General features: G+C 45.1%; 1 protein-coding gene across 1 annotated transcript in view; it reads right to left on the minus strand.

The window, feature by feature from the left end:
- Positions 1–20,069, minus strand: part of LOC126273307 (trissin receptor-like) — a 151,659-nt gene that overhangs the window by 43,920 nt on the left and 87,670 nt on the right. Inside the window, exon 5 of the mRNA XM_049976851.1 lies at positions 851–871. Coding sequence (XP_049832808.1) covers positions 851–871 — 21 coding nt within the window. The remainder of the gene's footprint in view (positions 1–850; positions 872–20,069) is intronic.

The raw sequence follows: 20,069 nt of genomic DNA on the forward strand, positions 1-20,069 counted from the left end.
AGTATCCAAAAGGTGACAATCTGGGCAATAAGGGGAGTCTGCCAGTCCAATAGTGTGAAGTCGCTGTAGTGTGGCATATTTTTTGTTGGCGATCTGATACCACTTCGAACGCACCGTGGAGGACAGAAAGTTGTGGTGTATCGTTTTCCACACTCTTGGCCAGTGAACCGTAGGGTACTCGTTTTCCACCACGTTATGGGGAACAGCACGCAGAAGGTTGGTGTAAAAATGTTTCGCCTTTGGTGGACGCGTGGCGGAGAGGTTCGAGCTGACATAGCTGTAATCAAGAATGAAGGTTGACACATGGAAGAGCTGTGGTGCGACGTGCGCAACCGACACCGGCGGGACGTTAGAGACTGGCATCAGAACCTGTAGTAAACGACCCGTGAGAGAGGTATATTGACTTTTCCATTGTTTCCTCATGTTGCTCATGTAAAGGCTAGCTGCTCTCGCCCTGACGTTGACCAATCCCAGCCCTCCTTTGTGCACTGGGAGGGTAAGAGTGTCGTATCGTACTTTAAAGATATGACCTGCGGAAACGTAGTAACTGAAGGCAGCTTGAAGCCGGCGACCTATCTGCAGCGGTAGTGGGAGGACTTGTGCCACGTGATTGAGTTTTGATGCCACGTAGAGGTTCAGGTATTCAACACGTTGTAGCTGGTTCAAGTCCCGGAGCAGGTTCTGTCGCACCATTGCGCGTATGATCTGTAATAACCGTCGGTAGTTTGCTGCAGCTGTTTTACGTACATCTTTCTTGAACGTGATTCCCAAATATCGCAGATCAGAAACTGGTGGGAGGGGAGCGAGGGCTTCCGGTCCGAGACCTCGCCCAATATCCAACGCCGCCGACTTGTTGATGTTCAGAAGACTGCCGGCGGCCTGTCCGTATCGCTCAATCCAGGTTAGTACGCTTTGAACTTCGTCATTGGAACTAACCAGCAGTAGCAGGTCGTCAGCGTATGTCCTATAGCGAAAGGTGACGTCCCGCAGCGTGATGCCAGATAGGCGGTGGTTAAGGCCCCCTAGGAGTGGCTCGAGTGCGATGGTATAAAGGTAGGTAGAAAGGGGACAACCCTGTCGTAGAGACCTCTTAATGGGTACTGGTCCTACCGTCCTTCCATTAACCTGGACGTGTGAGCTGGCTGCGGTCCAAAGACGCCGTAGGGTGTCGATGAGGCCCGGGGGGAATCCCATACAGTCCATCACTCGTAGGAGGAAGTTGTGGTGCACTCTGTCAAAGGCGCGGTTGAAATCTACGGAGACGATCGCCGCTCTCAGACGGCACGCAGAAGCGATTGCTATTAAATCCCTGCAGTCACCGGTGCCCATGTGTATGTTGGCTTCTCCCCCCTGCGACGTCTGTTCTGGAGCGAGGATCATCGGCAAAGTCGTCTTAATACGGCTCGCCATAATCCTGGTGAAAATCTTGTAATCGGCGTTCAGCATTGTAAGCGGCCGATAGTCGTTAATCGATAGCCCTCCACCTGGCTTATGTACCGGTATGAGAAGTCCTTCTACAAACGCTGGCGGCACAACACAGTCTGGAGACGTAAGTTCGCGGAACATTATAACCTAGCGAGGCATCATGATGCCACGGAAAGTCCGGTAGAATTCGATGGGCAATCCATCATGTCCAGGAGACTTATTGGCCGCACCTTTGTCCACGGCGTCTTCGACTTCTTCGAGTGAGATTTCCTCTGTTAGTGCATTCACGGTAGCCTCGTCGATAGTACGTGTTACCTGCTGTAACACTTCAGTAGTGGCCTCATCATCGACGATTCTTTCCTTGTAAAGATGACGAAAATGATCCTCCACCGCCTTTACTATGGTTGCTTGGGTCGTACATAAGCGACCGTCGTGTGTCCTGAGTTGTGTGATTAAGTGTTGGCGTTGTCGGCGCTTATCCGCCACAACGTGATGCATAGTGGGTTCCTCCGCAAACGTTCGGTCGTGCCGTCGCGAGCGGACGACTGCACCTTCTAGTCGGCGCTTCGTCAATGATAGTATGTGAGCCTTGATTCTGCTTTGATCATGTTGTCTCTCCGGGGAAGGGGGGAAGGCGTCGAGGTCCCTGAGAGTCGCGTAGTAAAAATCGAGGGTCTGTCGATGCCACGCAGTCACGTCCTTGCCATATTGCATAAGTGTCCTACGGATTGCTGGTTTGGCACAGAGGAGCCACCACTCCAGGGTCGAGGCGTATCGAGGGTGGCGGCGTTCACAGTCAGTCCACGTTGCTGCAACTTGCCGACGGCAATCCAGGTCCTGGAGATGAGTTATGTTGAGCTTCCAAAAGCCATTGCTGCGCCAGACTTGTTGGGGGCGTAGGTGTATAGTGCAGATATAGGCACTGTGATCAGAATAGGCTTGAGGCCATAGTTCGGCGTCCACCACACCTTGTGTGAGATCTTGTGACACATATATGCGATCGAGTCGGCTGGCCGAATGACTGGTAAGATGAGTGTGGCCAGAGCGGTTACCGTGGACTTTTTCCCACGTGTCGCACAAGTGAAGTTCTTGGATCATCGCACCCAGTTCCGGACAAGGCGTGTAATGTGGGATTTGGTCCTTGGGGTGAAGTACACAATTAAAATCGCCGGCGAAGACGCTGTGGTCGTATCGCCCTAGGAAAAGGGGAGCGACATCTGTGGAGTAGAATCTGGCGCGGTCGTGACGTCTTGTGGTACCCGACGGCGCGTAAACATTAATGAATCGGGTGTTGAGTGCCGTAAATGCTATTCCTCGAGCGGAGGGAAGAAACGTGACGTCGGTAACTTCAATTCCTTCACGAACTAATATTGCCACTCCGGTATCTGCAGGGCTACCGCGCGTCACATGTGTGGTGTACCCGTAAAAGTGCGGGAGTGCCGTCGTTTTCGCTTCTTGTAGGAAAGCAAAGTCAACCCCCATGGCTCGTATGGTTTCTTTCAAAAGTTGGATCTTGACAGGAGAACTGATCATGTTGATATTCATTGTCGCCAGGCGGTAAGCCTGGCAACGAGTTGTTTGGGCGAGGTTATCCATGGTGAAGGTGGAGAGAAGCGAACATCGGAAGTGATGTCACCCCCCGCCGAACGCGGTCCTCCTTGTGCTGCTTATGCTGCATGATCCGGCGGCGCCTCAGCTGGCCGCGGGTCGTGATCTTGTGTCTCAACGTCCTCGGCCCATGAAGCGGGCGCGGATGTCTGTTCATGGTCCATAGCCTCAGAATGTTTGATAGTAAGGGACCGGGCGACTTCGCTACCTGCACTGGTACCTTCCCGCTGCTCAATGTTTCTGTCAATGGGCCGATGGTCGAAAGCTGCACGTTTTTCTGTCTGTTCTGCAAGGTTGGAGTCAGTGGAAACAGCTTCAGCTTCGCGGCTGGCTTCTTGAGTGGTCAGTCGTTCTTCCCCGGCCGAATGCGAACCGCTGTGTTCCGACACGGTCCGACGACGCCGCTTTCGGCGTTTCGGTGATCGCTGTTTCCGTACGTGGCCTTCATTGTCAGAAGACGGCACTGACTCATGCTCCGCCGGAACAAACGCTTCGGTCGGTACAATAAGGGAATCAATTGCCATCTTACTGGCGTCAATGTCTGTCGCGTTCGGTAGCTCCAGAGTCGTAGTGCTATTTTCCACCACTGGCCAGGTCGGCGGATCATCCAGGTCTTTGTCCGTGGAAAGTGATTCTTGTACCGCTGAAGCGGTCGGCCGTGTCTGTTGTGTGGAGAACGTCGTGAGCGCCGCCGCGTAAGTAACGGGTAGAATAGTCTTCGCCGCTGGTGGTGCAACGTCCTTCGGTGGGAGTTGTGTGATCCGACGCTGGAGGCACTCGGAACGAAGGTGACCTTCCCTACCGCATCCGGAGCACGTCTTCGGTTGGCCGTCATAAATAACTATGGCCCGGCATCCACCTATCTGTAGATAGGATGGCACGTGTCGTTGGAGATCTATGCGCACTTGGCGTACTCCATTGAGTACTGGATACGTCTTAAACTGGGTCCATTTTTCAGCCACGTGTTCGTGTACCGTGTCGTAGGGGCGGAGCGCCGCTACAACTTCTGCCGCCGGGAGTTCAAATGGAAGTTCGAAGATGCGTATAGTCCGCAGTCCCATTGCGGCATGGCCGACCTCGACGTTGCCAACATTTCCATCTGCGTGGCAGAAGCGGAGTTCTTGTTTCATCTGTCGAAGCACCTTGTCGCAAGTAGTTTCGTTTATGAGCTTTACATAGACCGTGCTACTGACGATCGAAAAGTGAATGCCGACAATGTCGGCAGCCGGGATCTTGGCTTCCTCTTTTAAAAAACGTTCGACTTCGAGCGCCTTTGGTCGGGTAAAGTCGTTCCGAAATGTGAATTTCAAGGTTGATCTTCTGTACTGGTTTGCCATGGTCTTGGAGCGCTACGGCGTCACGTTAGTGTCGGCCGAAGAAAGTAAACAAGGCGCGCGGGCCCTCTCTGCCAGCGGAGAGCACACACCGCACGTCCGCTTCGCTCGGCTGCGAGAGCCGCACTGTCCGCTCGGCCACACCGGCCGGTCTCTGCTTCCATCCCTCCCTTTGATTAGTAATCAAAAAACCTTCGGTTATGGGTTCTAAACCCACAACCACTTAGATTTTGATTAATAATCAGCATCGGCCGAAAACTTCGGGCACAAGAAGTCACCCTCATTCTGCCAACAGCCTTGTCAAAGGGGGCGGAGGAGCGGATACTCCCTTGTTCTTGGGATGCGACACTGAAGGCGGAAGAATGAGCAATGATCAACGGCATGAGGATGCAGAAGGCAACAGAAAGCACTGCATTAAAGACACGTAACGTATATCCACAGGACATGTGGCCTGTAACGGAAAACGTATCATGTCCTCTCCTTGAGCAAAAGATTCCGGAATAGTTACCTATTCGTATCTCCGGAAGGGGACTACCAAAGGGGAGGAGAGTATGACAGAAAGACTGAATAACCAACGAAAGTATAACTTCCTCCGAGTCACGGCGTGGAATAGCAGAAGCTTGAACATGCTAGGGAAGCTAGAAAATCTGAAAAGTAAAATGCAAAGGCTCATACTAGATATCGTAGGAGTCAGTGAAGTGGAAGGATTTCTGGTCAGATAACTATAAGGTAATATCAACAGCAGCAAAAAATTGTATAACGGGAGTAGTATTCGTTATTAATAGGAATCTGGCGCAGAGAGTGTGTTACTGAGAACAGTTTGTGGTAGGGTGGTTCTTATCAGAATCTACAACAAACCAACACCCACAACGATAGTTCAAGTATACATGTCGACGTCGCAAGACGAAGATGAAGAGATAAAGTATATGAGGATACTGAAACGGTAATACAGTGCGTAAAGGGAGATGAAAATCTAATAATCATGGGGGACCGGAATGAAGTTGTAGGGGAAGGAGTAGAAGAAAAGGTAACAGGAGAATATGGGCTTGGGACAAGAAATAAGAGTAGAGAAAGACTAATTGAGTGATGAAATAAATTTCAGCTGGTAATAGTGAATATTGTGTTCAGGAATCATAAGACTAGGAGGTAGTCTTCGAAAAGGCCGGGTGGTACGGGAAGATTTCAGTTAGATGACGTCATTGTCAGACAGAGATTCCGAAATCAGATACTGGTTTGTAAGGCGTACCCAGGAGCAGATACAGACTCAGATCGCACTGCAGAAGTGATGAAGAGCACACTGAAGTTTAAGAGATTAATCCGTAAGAATCAATACGCAAATAAATGGGATACGGAAGTACTAAGGAATAACGAGATACGCTTGATATTCTCTAAGGCTATAGAGACAACAATAAGGAATCATTCAGTAGGCAGTACAGTTGAAGAGGAATGGAGACCTCTAAAAAGCGGGAAGACGACGGTTCAATCCCGTCTCCAGCCATCCGGATTTAGGCTTTCCGTGATTTTCCTAAATCGTTTCAGGCAAATGCCGGGATGGTTCCTTTGAAAGGGCACTGCCGATTTCCTTCCCAATCCTTCCCTAACCCGAGCTTGCGCTCCGTCTCTAACGACCTCGTTGTCGACGGGACGTTAAACACTAACCTAACCTAACCTCTAAAAAGGGCAATTACAGAAATTGGAAAGAAGGGAAACTGTAAATTTGTGGTAAGGTTATATAGTACCAAACTGCTCGAGTTTTTGGTCTCTAGGCTTACACAGTACTTATTCTAACTTATACTAACTTACACTAAGGACAACATACACACCCATGGCCGAGGGAGGACTCGACATCCGACAGGGGGAGGGGGAGCCGCCCGACCTGTGGCAGGGCTCCTCAGACAGCGTGGCAAATTGGAAAGAAAAAGATAGGTACAAAGAAGGTAACTACGAAGAAACCGTGGCTAACAGAAGAAATACTTCAGTAGGTCGATGGAACAAGGAGGTACAAAAATGTTCAGGGAAACGCAGTAGTACAGAAACACAAGTCGCTGAGGCAAGAAGTTAAACAGGCAGTGCGTGGAAGCAAAGACGAAATGGCCGCTTAAAAAATGTGAAGAAATCGAGAAAGAAATGATTGCCGGAAGGACTGACTCAACATACAGGATAGTCAAAACAACCTTCGGTGACATTAAAAACAAAGGTAGTAACGTTAAGAGTGCAACGGGAATTCCATTGTTAAATGCAGAGGAGAGAGCGGATAGGTGGAAAGAGTACATTGAAGGCCTTTATGAAAGTGAAGATTTGTCTGATGTGATAGAAGTAGAAGAAGGCGCCGACTTAGAAGAGATAGGAAATCCAGTATTAGAATCAAAATTTAAGAGAGGTTAGGAAGACTTAAGATCAAATAAGGTAGAAGGGATAGATAACATTCCATCAGAATCATGGTGGTAAGTGGCAACAGAAGCACTATTTACGTTGGCGTGTAGAATGAGTGAATTGGCGACATTCCACCTGACTTTCGGAAAAATATCATCCACACAATTCCGGAGACTACAAGAGCTGACAAGTGTGAGAGTCATCGCACAGTCAGCTTAACAGGTCAGGGGTCCAAGTTGATTACAATAATAATATGCAGAAAAATGGAAAGAAAACTGAGAATGTTATAGATGACAATCAATTTGGCTTTAGGAAGGGTAAGAGCACGAGAGAGGCAATTCTGTCGTTGCGGTTGATAATGGAAGCAAGGCTAAAGAAAAATCAAGAAATTTTCGTTGGAGTTATCGACCTGGAAAAGGCGTTCGACAGTGTAAAATGGTGCAAGATGTTCGAAATTCAGAGAAAAACAGGGGTAAGCTATAGGGGGAGACGGGTAATATACAATACGTACAAGAGCAATGAGTGAATAATAAGAGTGGACGCCTTATGACGTAGCACTCTGATTAAAAAGGATACGAGACTGGGATGTAGTATTTCGCCCCTACTGCTCAATCTGTACACCGAGGAAGCATTGATGGAAATGAAGGAGAGGTTCATGGGTGGAATTAAAATTCAAGGTGAAATGATGTCAATACTATGATTCGCTGATGAAATTGCTATTCTGAGTGAAAGTATAGAACTACATGATCTCTTGAAAGGAATGAATAGTCTAAGGAGTACAGAAAATGGATTGAGACTAAATCGAAGAAAGATAAAAGTAATGAGAAGCAGCAGAAATGAGAACAGTGAGAAACTTAACGTTAGGATTGATGGTAACAAAGTATATGAAGGTAAGGAAATCTGCTGCCTAGGTAGCAAAATAACGAATGACGGACGAGAAAGGAGGACATCATAAACAAGCTAACACTGGAAGAAAGGACATTCCTGGCCAAGGGAAGTTTACTAGTATCAAACATAGGCTTTAATTTGAGGAAGAAATTTCTGTTAATATACATTGGGAGCGTAGCATTGTACGGTAGTGAAGCACAGACTATGGGAAAACCGGAATAGAAGAGGATCGAAGTATTTCAGATGTGGTGCTGAAGATTAATGTTGAAAATTAGGTGGACTGATAAGGTAAGGAATGAGCAGGTTCTGCGCAGAGTCGGAGAGAAAAGGAATATGTGGAAAGTACTGACAAGGAGAAGGGGTAGGATAATAGGACAATTACGACATCAGGGAATGACATCTATGGTACCAGAGGAAGCTGTAGGGGGCAAAAAATGTAGAGGAAGACAGACATTGGAATACAGCCATCAAATCTGTTACATATCATCCAGCAAATCATTGAGGACTTAGGTTGGTAGTGCTTCTCTGAGGTGAAGAAATTGGCAAATTAGAGGAATTCGTCTCGAGCCGCATCAGACAAGTCAGAAGACTGATGATTCAGTAAAACAGCTAGAGACATGACATCTCAGAGTATATTTGGAAACACTGTGACTTACGACTTACTTCCTGAGGCGAAGAGAATTATCCTTTTATATGTGGCTAATATTTTTTGTCATTTTGGTTAAATATTCCTAATGGTTCACTTAGGGGATGAGATAGAAAATTTACGTTTCTGAGTCAGGAAGGCCGTTCCAAGTTTATCCTACAAAGACTCTCGTCTTACATTTGCAAACTATCCGTCTTGTCTATCATTTGAGCAAAGAGGAGCTCCATTCGACAGTTGTCCGGTGGCTCAACGGTAAAATGTTCACCTTGTAAAGGGAAGACTGTGGCAGATGTAGGATGCAATTTCGTGGGAAACAAGATTTTAACTTCTATTAGGTAGTTACAGCCAGGCACATCGACAATCAGTACAGAAGTCTTTGGAATACTTCTCCCTCATACGATTTTTGCTACCTCAGTTCAATACCCAGGAGTTCTAAAAATTAAAACCTTACAGATTTACACACTTGTTGTTGCTGCTTTTTCTTTCTCTACTTTTTTAGGTTTTATGAACAACTTTAGTGCCTTAATTGGGACACTGTATAGTTTATTAACTTGATTTCGTTATTTGTCTGCTTTCACCACTAAATTTCTGTACTTTTAGGGTAGTGCTGTAATGTTACTTGTTTATAATCAAGGAATACGCAAAACCAGACACGGTTTTTATGCCAAAATGCATAATAACTTGCTAATTCGTGACGATTTGGGAACGACTGTATTATGGGCTCTTTGTCTTGTTATAGAAGACTTCCGTTGTAAGGTTACTATGGTAAGATGCAACTCCTTTGTATTCGTGAGGTGCACACTTTATAGCGTTTTTGAGTTAGTATACTGAACACAGCTGATTTTTGACTTCCGTTTTTTGGTTATTAAGAAAGATTTCCTTGCATTGTTTGCTTTTGCGGTTTGAAACTGTGTGTTCTTTGCAGCTTGTGAAATAGTATGTAGATATTAATGTTTTGTAAACAGTGTAATGTTGTCTTTTTATTTGTAATTATAATTTAGAGGCGGTGACGGTGATACGATTCTTAAGGAAAACTGCTTTATGTGAATAATATTATAAAGAATCATTTTTCGTAATGGTAATTGTATACGTGATGATGAAAAAGCGAATCACATAATTATGGTGTATGAGCTTCACACGAGACATAAAAACAAAAATAGCTACGGCAGCTACTGAAGAGTAGGGCCATCCCTGCTCCCCCCCCCCCCCCCCCCTGCTCTTGGTTTATGATGTTTAAGTTATAGTCGGTGATTCTGGACGAGGTTTGTAACCGTGTTTTACACTCCTGGAAATGGAAAAAAGAACACATTGACACCGGTGTGTCAGACCCACCATACTTGCTCCGGACACTGCGAGAGGGCCAGTGTCAGCCAGTTTGCCGTGGCATACGGAGCTCCATCGCAGTCTTTAACACTGGTAGCATGCCACGACAGCGTGGACGTGAACCGTATGTGCAGTCGACGGACTTTGAGCGAGGGCGTATAGTGGGCATGCGGGAGGCCGGGCGGACGTACCGCCGAATTGCTCAACACGTGGGGCGTGAGGTCTCCACAGTACATCGATATTGTCGCCAGTGGTTGGCGGAAGGTGCACGTACCCGTCGACCTGGGACCGGACCGCAGCGACGCACGGATGCACGTCAACACCGTAGGATCCTACGCAGTGCCGTAGGGGACCGCACCGCCACTTCCCAGCAAATTAGGGACACTGTTGATCCTGGGGTATTGGCGAGGACCATTCGCAACCGTCTCCATGAAGCTGGGCTACGGTCCCGCCGTCTTCCGCTCACGCCCCAACAGCGTGCAGCCCGCCTCCAGTGGTGTCGCGACAGGCGTGAATGGAGGGACGAATGGAGACGTGTCGTCTTCAGCGATGAGAGTTGCTTCTGCCTTGGTGCCAATGATGGTCGTATGCGTGTTTGGCGCCGTGCAGGTGAGCGCCACAATAAGGACTGCATACGACCGAGGCACACAGGGCCAACACCCGGCATCATGGTGTGGGGAACGATCTCCTACACTGGCCGTACACCTCTGGTGATCGTCGAGGGGACACTGAATAGTGCATGGTACATCCAAACCGTCATCGAACCCATCGTTCTACCATTCCTAGACCGGCAAGGGAACTTGCTGTTCCAACAGGACAATGCACGTCCGCATGTATCCCGTGCCACCCAACGTGCTCTAGAAGGTGTAAGTCAACTACCCTGGCCAGCAAGATCTCCGGATCTGTCCCCCATTGAGCATGTTTGGGACTGGATGAAGCGTCGTCTCACGCGGTCTGCACGTCCAGCACGAACGCTGGTCCAACTGAGGCGCCAGGTGGAAATGGCATGGCAAGCCGTTCCACAGGACTACATCCAGCATCTCTACGATCGTCGCCATGGGAGAATAGCAGCCTGCATTGCTGCGAAAGGTGGATATACACTGTACTAGTGCCGACATTGTGTATGCTCTGTTGCCTGTGTCTATGTGCCTATGGTTCTGTCAGTGTGGTCATGTGATGTATCTGACCCCAGGAATGTGTCAATAAAGTTTCCCCTTCCTGGGACAATGAATTCACGGTGTTCTTATTTCAATTTCCAGGAGTGTATTTTTAAATCATAGTCACAGAAATGTAAATAAAACTGATTGGACTATGCTTCAGATATTTCGGCTACCAGTCAATGCGGTAGGAGCAGGAAGGTCATTCCACACAGAATTTGTAAGTAAACGTTACCGGTTATCTCACCGCAGTGAGAGGTGATTCTTAGCAGTGCTGGCTGGCTAGCTCAGCGGCAACGTGACCGCGTTATGGGGAGATACGCTATGTTAGCTCTAGTTTCTAGCCTCTCAACGGGGTTCACCATTCCGTTTGCGTTTTGCATCCTCTCTTAACGAACTATAAGCTTCCAGATCGAAAAACACTAAGAAAGTCTTAACTTCGCCACCTTTAGTCTGACCACAATTTTGTTTTAGTACCCAATAGATCTATAGTCGAAAAATTAAGGAAATTATGGCACTCCATTCTTGTTATTACTTATACTTTTGTTGTAACTCGGACACACATCTTAGTTTTTGTGAATACACAGTTCAAAGATGTTCCAATGTGTGTGAATTCCTAAGGGACCAAACTGCTGCGGTCATCGGTCACTAGGCTTACACACTACATAAACTAACTTAAAGTAAGAACGACACACACATCAATGCCCGAGGGATGACTCTAACCTCCTGTGAGAGGGGCCGCGCAATCCGTGACATGGCGCCTTAAACCGCGTGGCCACTCAGCGCGGCAATACACAGTTCTGTAGATTTTGTGTGGCATTGAATAATTTATTAACTGGGTTTCTTTTTGGGTCTCCTTTCACTGCGAGTTTTATACATTTTCGTGGTAATCCCGAAGTGATTCTTGGGTAAGAGAGACCGCATTAGGCTCAAAAGTGCGTATATCTTGCTAATGCATGATGGTTTGGCCTGGCGCGTGTTACATGTAGATTCCTTCTGTTAAATTAGACTTTCGTCGTGAGAGTGTTCTGCTAAATTCCAGTTCATGTGTATTAGAACAGAGCACATTTTATAGCGCTTCTCTCTGATTTACTGAACATATCATAAACTCGTAAAAGAGAAGTTCATCAGCAACAATATAGCCCCACCCCTCTATTAGCTAAAGCAGTCTGACGATAGACAAGCACTGTTGGAATTCCAGGCATGTAGAAAGTCTCGGGCATGGATGTGTGTGATGTCCTTAGGTTAGTTAGGTTTAAGTAGTTATAAGTTGTATGGGACTGATGACCACAGCAGTTAAGTCCCATAGTGCTTAGAGCCATTTGAACCATTTTTCTTCCACAAAGTAATTTTCGTGATACTTATTCGATAAGGAGCGAAAAAGGTACACGTCTGACGGCTTTAGATCAGAAGAAGTGGAGTAGGGACTGATTTCCAGCCAGGCCCGTAATTAGGTTCTTTTGTGATATTAGTGGAGTGTAGACGGGCGTTCTCGTACTGTAGCAACACTACCTACAGTTTGATAGGCCGCTATTCGTATGATGTGACTGCAAGGCACCTGAGTGGTTGAACAGATACCAACTTCAGTGGTCACACCTCGGGGATGCAGTAATTAACAAGAAATATCTTGATAGATCCACTAGATATATTGAGTTGTATTTTGAGGATTCACACCGGCATATGTTACCACAGTTTTATCTTGTTGTTAAGTGTTCTAGTTCAGTGCAATCAAACGATTCAGCCGTCTGCAAAGACCCTTTTTCTCAAGAACGGGTAGAAGTATCAAGTTCAAATTAATGACACACCAATCTCTATGATCCCTTAGGGGTGTAAGTAATTTAAGCTTCTAAGACAATGCAGTCAAACGATACGACCATATTTGGCACATATTTTCATGCAAACTCAATTTTCAAATACTATAGACGAAGAACGCACGGCCATGTACGTCCTGGTGGTCTAGCGGAAAGCCAGCGCGGTAGTTTTCGGTCAGAGAGGGCTGGCTGCTCTCTGTAATAAAAAAACTGAGTGAAATATTCAACGATTAACTGTAGCAGGTGTGGTATGACGTTCGGGCATACAAGATACCGAGAACTATAGCGATCCAAATGGAAAAATGCGATAAAGAGCGTGCGTGGAAACAGAGAGGTTGTGGGATTGAGTCTCGTTTGGAACATAAATCTTTGACATTTAGTTTGAACTTAGCCTTCACCTCTTAACGATATGACGAGTTCACGATAAGCTGACTGCCCCTTTGCCCTGCTGGAAAAGGGTAATTTAGGGACACGCAAGTCGTCGAAGTGATGTTGAGATAGCATGCTTACTAACGTTTACAAGAAATATTTTTTTTGTATCATTAAGAACACGATCTTTTATTTTTAAAATTTAGAGACTTTATTTACTTTATCATTACCAGCAACATTTTGCTCATGCAGTAAGCATTCAGATTTGTTCTCTACAAGGAAGGCATTTTTTATTTCAATAGATCATTTACTTACTGCATTCGAGACACTTCTTCTCTTGAAAGATGAAAAGTAATAGCAATCACAAAGAAGAGCGCAAGCTGAGGAAAGAGATTCATAAACAAAAACGAAACAAACCAGAAAAGCAATAATGGAGGAAACAAAGAAGTGGCGCCGAATAAAAAGACTTGCGCGAATGCTTTGAGCCATGCGCAGTTATTAGTGTTATTATTATTATTATTATTATTATTATTATCTATAAACATAATTAAATTTGAATGGAATCCCCAGAATGCGATTCCTATTCGCGCTTGTCTGGCCTTTCAGGTAAACTTTACCCTGGTGGATTACATCTTTTCATGGAATTTCAATCACACGTTTTCTCCTCCGATTGCGAAAACATTTCGTTGGCACCCACCTAAGTTGGAAGAAACGAACATCACAATAAAATAAGAGAAATCTGAGCTCGTACAGAAAAATTTAAGTGCTCGTTTTTCTTGCGCGCCGTTCGAGAGGGGAACGGTAGGGAGACAGTTTACAGGTGGTTCACTGAACCCTGTGCCAGGCAATTTATTGTGAACAGCAGAGTAATCACACAGATATAGATGTAGACATAGAGTAATACTCTTTATGCTGCATGAGAAAAGGTCACTACGTCCTTGTCTACGTAATTACACTACTGGCCATTAAAATTGCTACACCACGAAGGTGACGTGCTACAGATGCGAAATTTAACCGACAGGAAGTAGATGCTGTGATATGAAAATGATAATCTTTTTAGAGTAATCACACAAGGTAGGCGCCGGTGGCGATACCTACAACGTGCTGACATGAGGAAAGTTTCCAACCGATTTCTCATACACAAACAGCAGTTGACCGGCATTGTCTGGTGAAACGTTTTTGTGCTGCCTCGTGTAAGGAGGAGAAATGCGTACCATCATGTTTACGACTTTGATAAAGGTCGGATTCTGGCCTATCGCGATTAAGGTTTATCGTATCGCGACATTGCTGCTCGCGTTGGTCGAGATCCAATTACTGTTAGCAGAATATGGAATCGGTCGGTTCAGGAGGGTAATACGGAACGCCGTGCTGGATCCTAACGCCCTTGTATCACTAGCACTCGATATGACAGGCATCGTATCCGCATGGCTGTAACGTCTCGATCCCTGAGTCAACAGATGGGAACGTTTGCAAGACAACAACCATCTGCACGAACAGTTCGGGGACGTTTGAATCAGCATGGACTATCAGCTCGGAGACCATGGCTACGGTTACCCTTGACGCTGCATCACAGACAGGAGAGCCTGCGATGTTGTATTCAACGACGAGCCTGGGTGCACGAATGGCAAAACGTAATTTTTTCGGATGAATCCAGGTTCTGTTTACAGCATCATGATGGTCGCATCCGTGTTGAGCAACATTGCGGTGAACGCACATTGGATGCGTGTATTCGTCATCGCCATACTTGCGTATCACCTGGCGTGATGGTATGGGGTTCCATTGGTTACACTTCTCGGTCACCTCTTGTTCGCACGGACGGCACTTTGAACAGTGGACGTTATATCTCAGATGTGTTACGACCCGTGACTTTATCCTTCATTCGATCCCTGCGAAACCACACATTTCCGCAGGATAATGCACGACCGCATGTTGGAGGTCCTGTACGGGCCTTTTTGGATTCAGAAAATGTTCGACTGCTATCCTGGCCAGCATATTCTCCAGATTTGTCACCAATTGAATACGTCTGGTCCATGGTGGCCAAGCAACTGGCTCGTCACAATACGCCAGTCACTACTCTTAATGAAATGTGGTATCGTGTTGTAGCTGCATTGGCAGTTTTACCTGTACAAGCCATCCAAGCTCTGTTTGACTCAATGCCCAGGCGTATCAAGGTCGTTATTACGGCCAAAGGTGGTTGTTCTGGGTACTGATTTCTCAGGATCTATGCACCCCATTTGCGTGAAAATGTACTCACATGTCAGTTCTAGTATAATATATTTGACCAATAAATACCCGTTTATCATCTGCATTTCTTCTTGGTGTAGTAATTTTAATGGCCAGTAGTGTATATCAAACGAAATGCGGTTTAGAAATGTAAAGATGAGAATGTGATCCATATGTGGCTTTTGCGTTTACAGTGCGCTATATTTATAAGCAGACCATAAATACGTACATCGGCACACGATCACAAGCGGGAAGACACACTTCCAGCAGTAATTTCCTCATCCTACAGTGTTGCCAGTTCGTGAAGCTGGCTGTTGCGAGACTTTAATTCAGTGATTCATAAATGAAATCAAGGACACGCAAATGAATGTATCGAACAGATTGTAGGCAGACTCCAGAGAATAGAAATTTTCTTTCCGTATGGAACATCCTTCTTTACGACATAATTACGATTCAACCCTCTGTGTAAGTTGATGGTTTGTTGGAATGATTCTACCGACGTATGCTTAAGATCCAGATTCTATTTACACATCAGCCAACCATTTTTAGCAAGTACAAACAGGTCATCTTCACCTCCGGACCACAACTTGAACAATGTAGCGTATGCACTGTCGTTTCAGATCCAGATTGGAGATGACGTCCCTTCGCTGCCTACGTTCGAAGAGTCGATGTGGGTTGGGGCATTACAGAGGCGGTAGTTACGCCAGGTAGAAAGTATGTAACCAGTCTGCTTTCTTATATGAGTTTCTTTTTTTGTTATTAAAGAACGAATCGACATTAAAGATGCACAGGCCCTATTTTTTATTGCGTCTGTATTTAAGATATTCAAAACGTTATTACTCGACTGGGATTCGAACTCAGATTGCTCCTTTCCCTGGATTTGACGCCTTTGAGACCATGAAGTTCCATCGTTTCATTGTTTCCCCAAGATTCAGAATTCTTCAATTCTACACGAAGCGCCTGCCTCAGTTCTAATTCTGATCTGGCACAAAAAAGCTTCGATCGTGTCATTTCCAATTGTGGCATGCGCACACCAAAGGACAGGTGACAAATGATTATGATTTTTAACACCTCTTCGCGTGTTTTCAACAATAATGGTTCGTACCGTTTTCGACACCAAGTTAAACACAGAACTTTACGTCATGTCATTTCACGTTCAAACGTGCCACACGATAGTCAATGCTTCTTCGTGTGTCCAGGATTCGACTCCCAGTCAGCACAAGACTTTGCCATGTTATTTCCAGTTCAGGCAAGTGCACATCTCGCTACTAATGAAATAAACCAAGTTTTAATGTCTGTTCATGATTAGACGTCAAAACAATAGGTACAGGGTCCAAATCCAGGTAGATGAAAACTTTTCCGCCTCGTCATTTCAATTCCAATCGGTTCGTTGTTGATGAAAAATTGCAATTTCTACCATTTATTGCGCTCAGATAATAATTCAGTTAATGCTGGGTTAGAATCCCAGTCCAACAGAAAACTTCATGCTTTGTCATTTCAAAACCTGCTCACACTTTGTTACTTGCTATCGGAACCACATTTAAGATCTTTCGTAGTTAGCTAACAGGAAAAATAGTTATTGGATTGGAGTGTCGGTCCCCAGTCCAGTACAAATATATTCGTAAAGTAATTTCAGGTTGAAGCATGCTTTTTGAAATATTATTCACTCTAATAAAATTGATTTACAAAAATAATGGGTGGGTCATATCTAGTAACGTGTTTTCGAATATTTGCATTATCGTGATAATAATTTTCTTCTCGAATGATAGCCATGTAGAGCAGTTATCTGTTGTGGCCTCTTGAACTAACCATTTTGTGCAGTCAGACGTCTGTACCGTCAATGACCTTGCCGCCGTGGTAACATCACCGAGGTTAGATGCCGTCGGGCTGGGATGGCACTTTGATGGGTGACCATCAAGTCTGCGAAGCGCTGTTGGCAAGCGCCCTTGTGAGGCAAACTGAGAAGCTACTTGACTGAGAAGTAGCGGCTCTGATTGCATAAACCGACATACGGCTGGGAGAGCGGTGTGCTGACCACATGCAAATGGTTCAAATGGCTCTGAGCACTATAGGACTCAACAGCTGTGGTCATCAGTCCCCTACAACTTAGAACTACTTAAACCTAACTAACCTAAGGACATCACACACATCCATGCCCGAGGCAGGATTCGAACCTGCGACCGTAGCAGTCGCAAGGTTCCGGACTGCGCGCCTTAACCGCGAGACCACCGCGGCCGGTGACCACATGCACCTGCATATCCACATCCAATGATGCCTTGGGTTGAGGATGACACGGCGGCCGATCGGTATCATTGAACCTGGATGGCCTGTTCGGGCGTTTAGTTTTCGTTTTGAAACGACTATACCGAAAAGAAATCAGAGGACGTGTAAGACAGTTGCAGGAGCTGTTTAAAAATCAGGCGTAAAACAGTTCAGTCGTTTGGATACTTTGAGCATGGTAGTACTTACAATTCGGTCCACAGTAAACTTATTATGGACCAGTTTTTGGCATCAATAAGTGACCACTTCTGTCTCACTTTTAGAGAACTCAAAATCATAATTCTAACTGCGGTTTTGTATTTATTTGTATAAATTCTGTTTTCACGTAGCCTCGTCTGATGAACAATTTGTGTTGTTGTATCTGGGGCACATTGATCGAGCTACACATATTTACTGCTGCTTCGGTTATTCTGGTACATCGGTCTGAGGTGTTGAGGCAAATGTGGCTCGGCCATTATCTAGCGAGAGCGTTTGTGACCCAGTGTGTGTGTGTGTGTGTGTGTGTGTGTGTGTGTGATTCGGTGTGGCTACATTAACATACGGGTATATAGAGAGATAGCATTAATAGGCTTCTATTTAGAAAGTGACAATAACAAGTAAAGGCAGCTCCTCTTTAAACATTTATTCTGCAACATGAAGTAATATGTGTCTTTATATTGCGGTATGGCAAGCTATATCGGAACAGTGTGGCTTCTTATAGCAATGAGTGGCAGAGTGGCACTAGCGGTTAAGATCAATGTGGGGCAGATTCATTTTGTTTAAGCGTTGTTTCTGATTAGTCATCGGGGCATCAAATAATAGCTCTGAAGTTAGAAGATAATATCTTGTTTTCACTGCTATTTCATTCCTTTCGTCAATCTAATTTAAGTGACACACAATGTAGGTATTCACGGCCGGTATTGTCTTTACTTAAAACTCATAGGCCGTAGTCGATGTATGAAATTCTCCCCTCACGTTTAACTCGGAGGATGTTTCCCGCAGTCGGAGAGGAAACGTCAGGGGAGAGTTTTATACATCGACCAAGGCCTATCAGCCCGGAAGTTTTAAATGAAGTTAAGTGAAGTATGTTTCTTCAAAGTAGAAATACTGAGTAACCTTGAGGCTTGCACTAATGGCAGAGGTACTTACAGAAATATTCTCGCGCTTTAATTCGATCGATAGTTCAATTAGAGCAGCCTCTACATTTCTTTGCGTCAGTAAATTATTTTCAGGTTACGGAAAGTAAGTGTGCCTCGAGAGTTTTGGGAGCAGCTGTTCTGTCGTATCATTAATATGTTCCGTGACAACCTCGCATTAATAGCTCACAATCAATAGCGGATCATTTCAAATGCCAAAAGAGTTTCCGTTCAATTACAAACGCGTGTCTGTGACGAATCGTTAACGAGGACAGCCAGGTCGCGTAATAATATTACTTCCTTTTGACTTTATTGACTTTGCGTAGAGGTCACCTTCAGTCAGGGCAGTTTCAGGTGGAACTCACGTCCGCTGCTACTAGCGAAGTCTCATCAGATTTAACATTCATACATGTTTTCTGTCATAATACCTAAAAGAGGATCTCAGTAACTAGGAACTGAGGAAGAAATTTGTAAAATTATACGCTCGGGGCACATATTCTATGCAGAAAAGGTGAGTCATGGGATTAAAATGGAGGTGAAAATGGAAACACTGGAAGTACGGAGATGCAGTAGGATGAAAGTTAAGTGAACAGGTGAAGAGGTTCTAGAGGGAATTGTAGACGAAAATAGGCTATAAAAACTCGTACCAGAAGAATAGACTGGTAAGTATTTGCAGTTTGGCACTAGTGAAGCTACTACATTTTCCTTGTTGCCAGTCTTGTGTTCCAACATACCATTAATTTAGAAAGAGGATATGTTTCATTGGCCATATTGTTGCCACAGACTTGGAGTTCTCTGTCTTTAGGGAACAAGACGTGACCCATACGTGGCAGATTCACGACAATGAGCTACGTCGCGGAAAAATCGCTAAGCTGGTCATAAGTTATGTAGGTCATGGTTGCTAAGTATTTTGAGTACTCACTCTTTACCCTCTCACTATCAGTGTACCACTGCTTTCTCTCAAGAACGGTGGGCTCCAGTATTATATGCTCTTTTTTATTTTATTTTTAAATTTAGGTCTTTAACTATGCAAAAAGGTGAAAATAGGAAAGATCTAAATCAACTTTAAGAATTTGAAGTGACGAGGTGGCGCAGAAGTAGTAATACTGAACAACTTTTTCAAACCTATGTACTATTTGTCATCCCTGAAATGGCAAATAACGATTAAAAAAAGAAAACTAAAACCAAAATATTTGGACTGCGTCGTATGTGCTCCAGAATATCCTTTTTATGGAGAAGTTATAGTTATAAAATTAAACATAATCATTTTGTTTGGGAGTTATTACACCAGAATTCTTTTGCCTTCCTTAATTGCTGTATTAGATGTTCACAAAGATTTTTGCCCTAAACACAGTCACGCCGTATTATGTTAACTTCGTGCATTTCCGCAACTGACAACGAATAATATACGTCACTGTATATGGATATACAGTCATAGGATACTTCCTACACTTTCTACTCTGTGCCCCAAAGTCGATTCGATCTGGTACACTTCTCTTAAACCATATTCTAAATAA

Source organism: Schistocerca gregaria, chromosome 5 (genome assembly GCF_023897955.1).
Source record: "Schistocerca gregaria isolate iqSchGreg1 chromosome 5, iqSchGreg1.2, whole genome shotgun sequence".
Taxonomy (NCBI): Eukaryota; Metazoa; Arthropoda; class Insecta; order Orthoptera; family Acrididae; genus Schistocerca; species Schistocerca gregaria.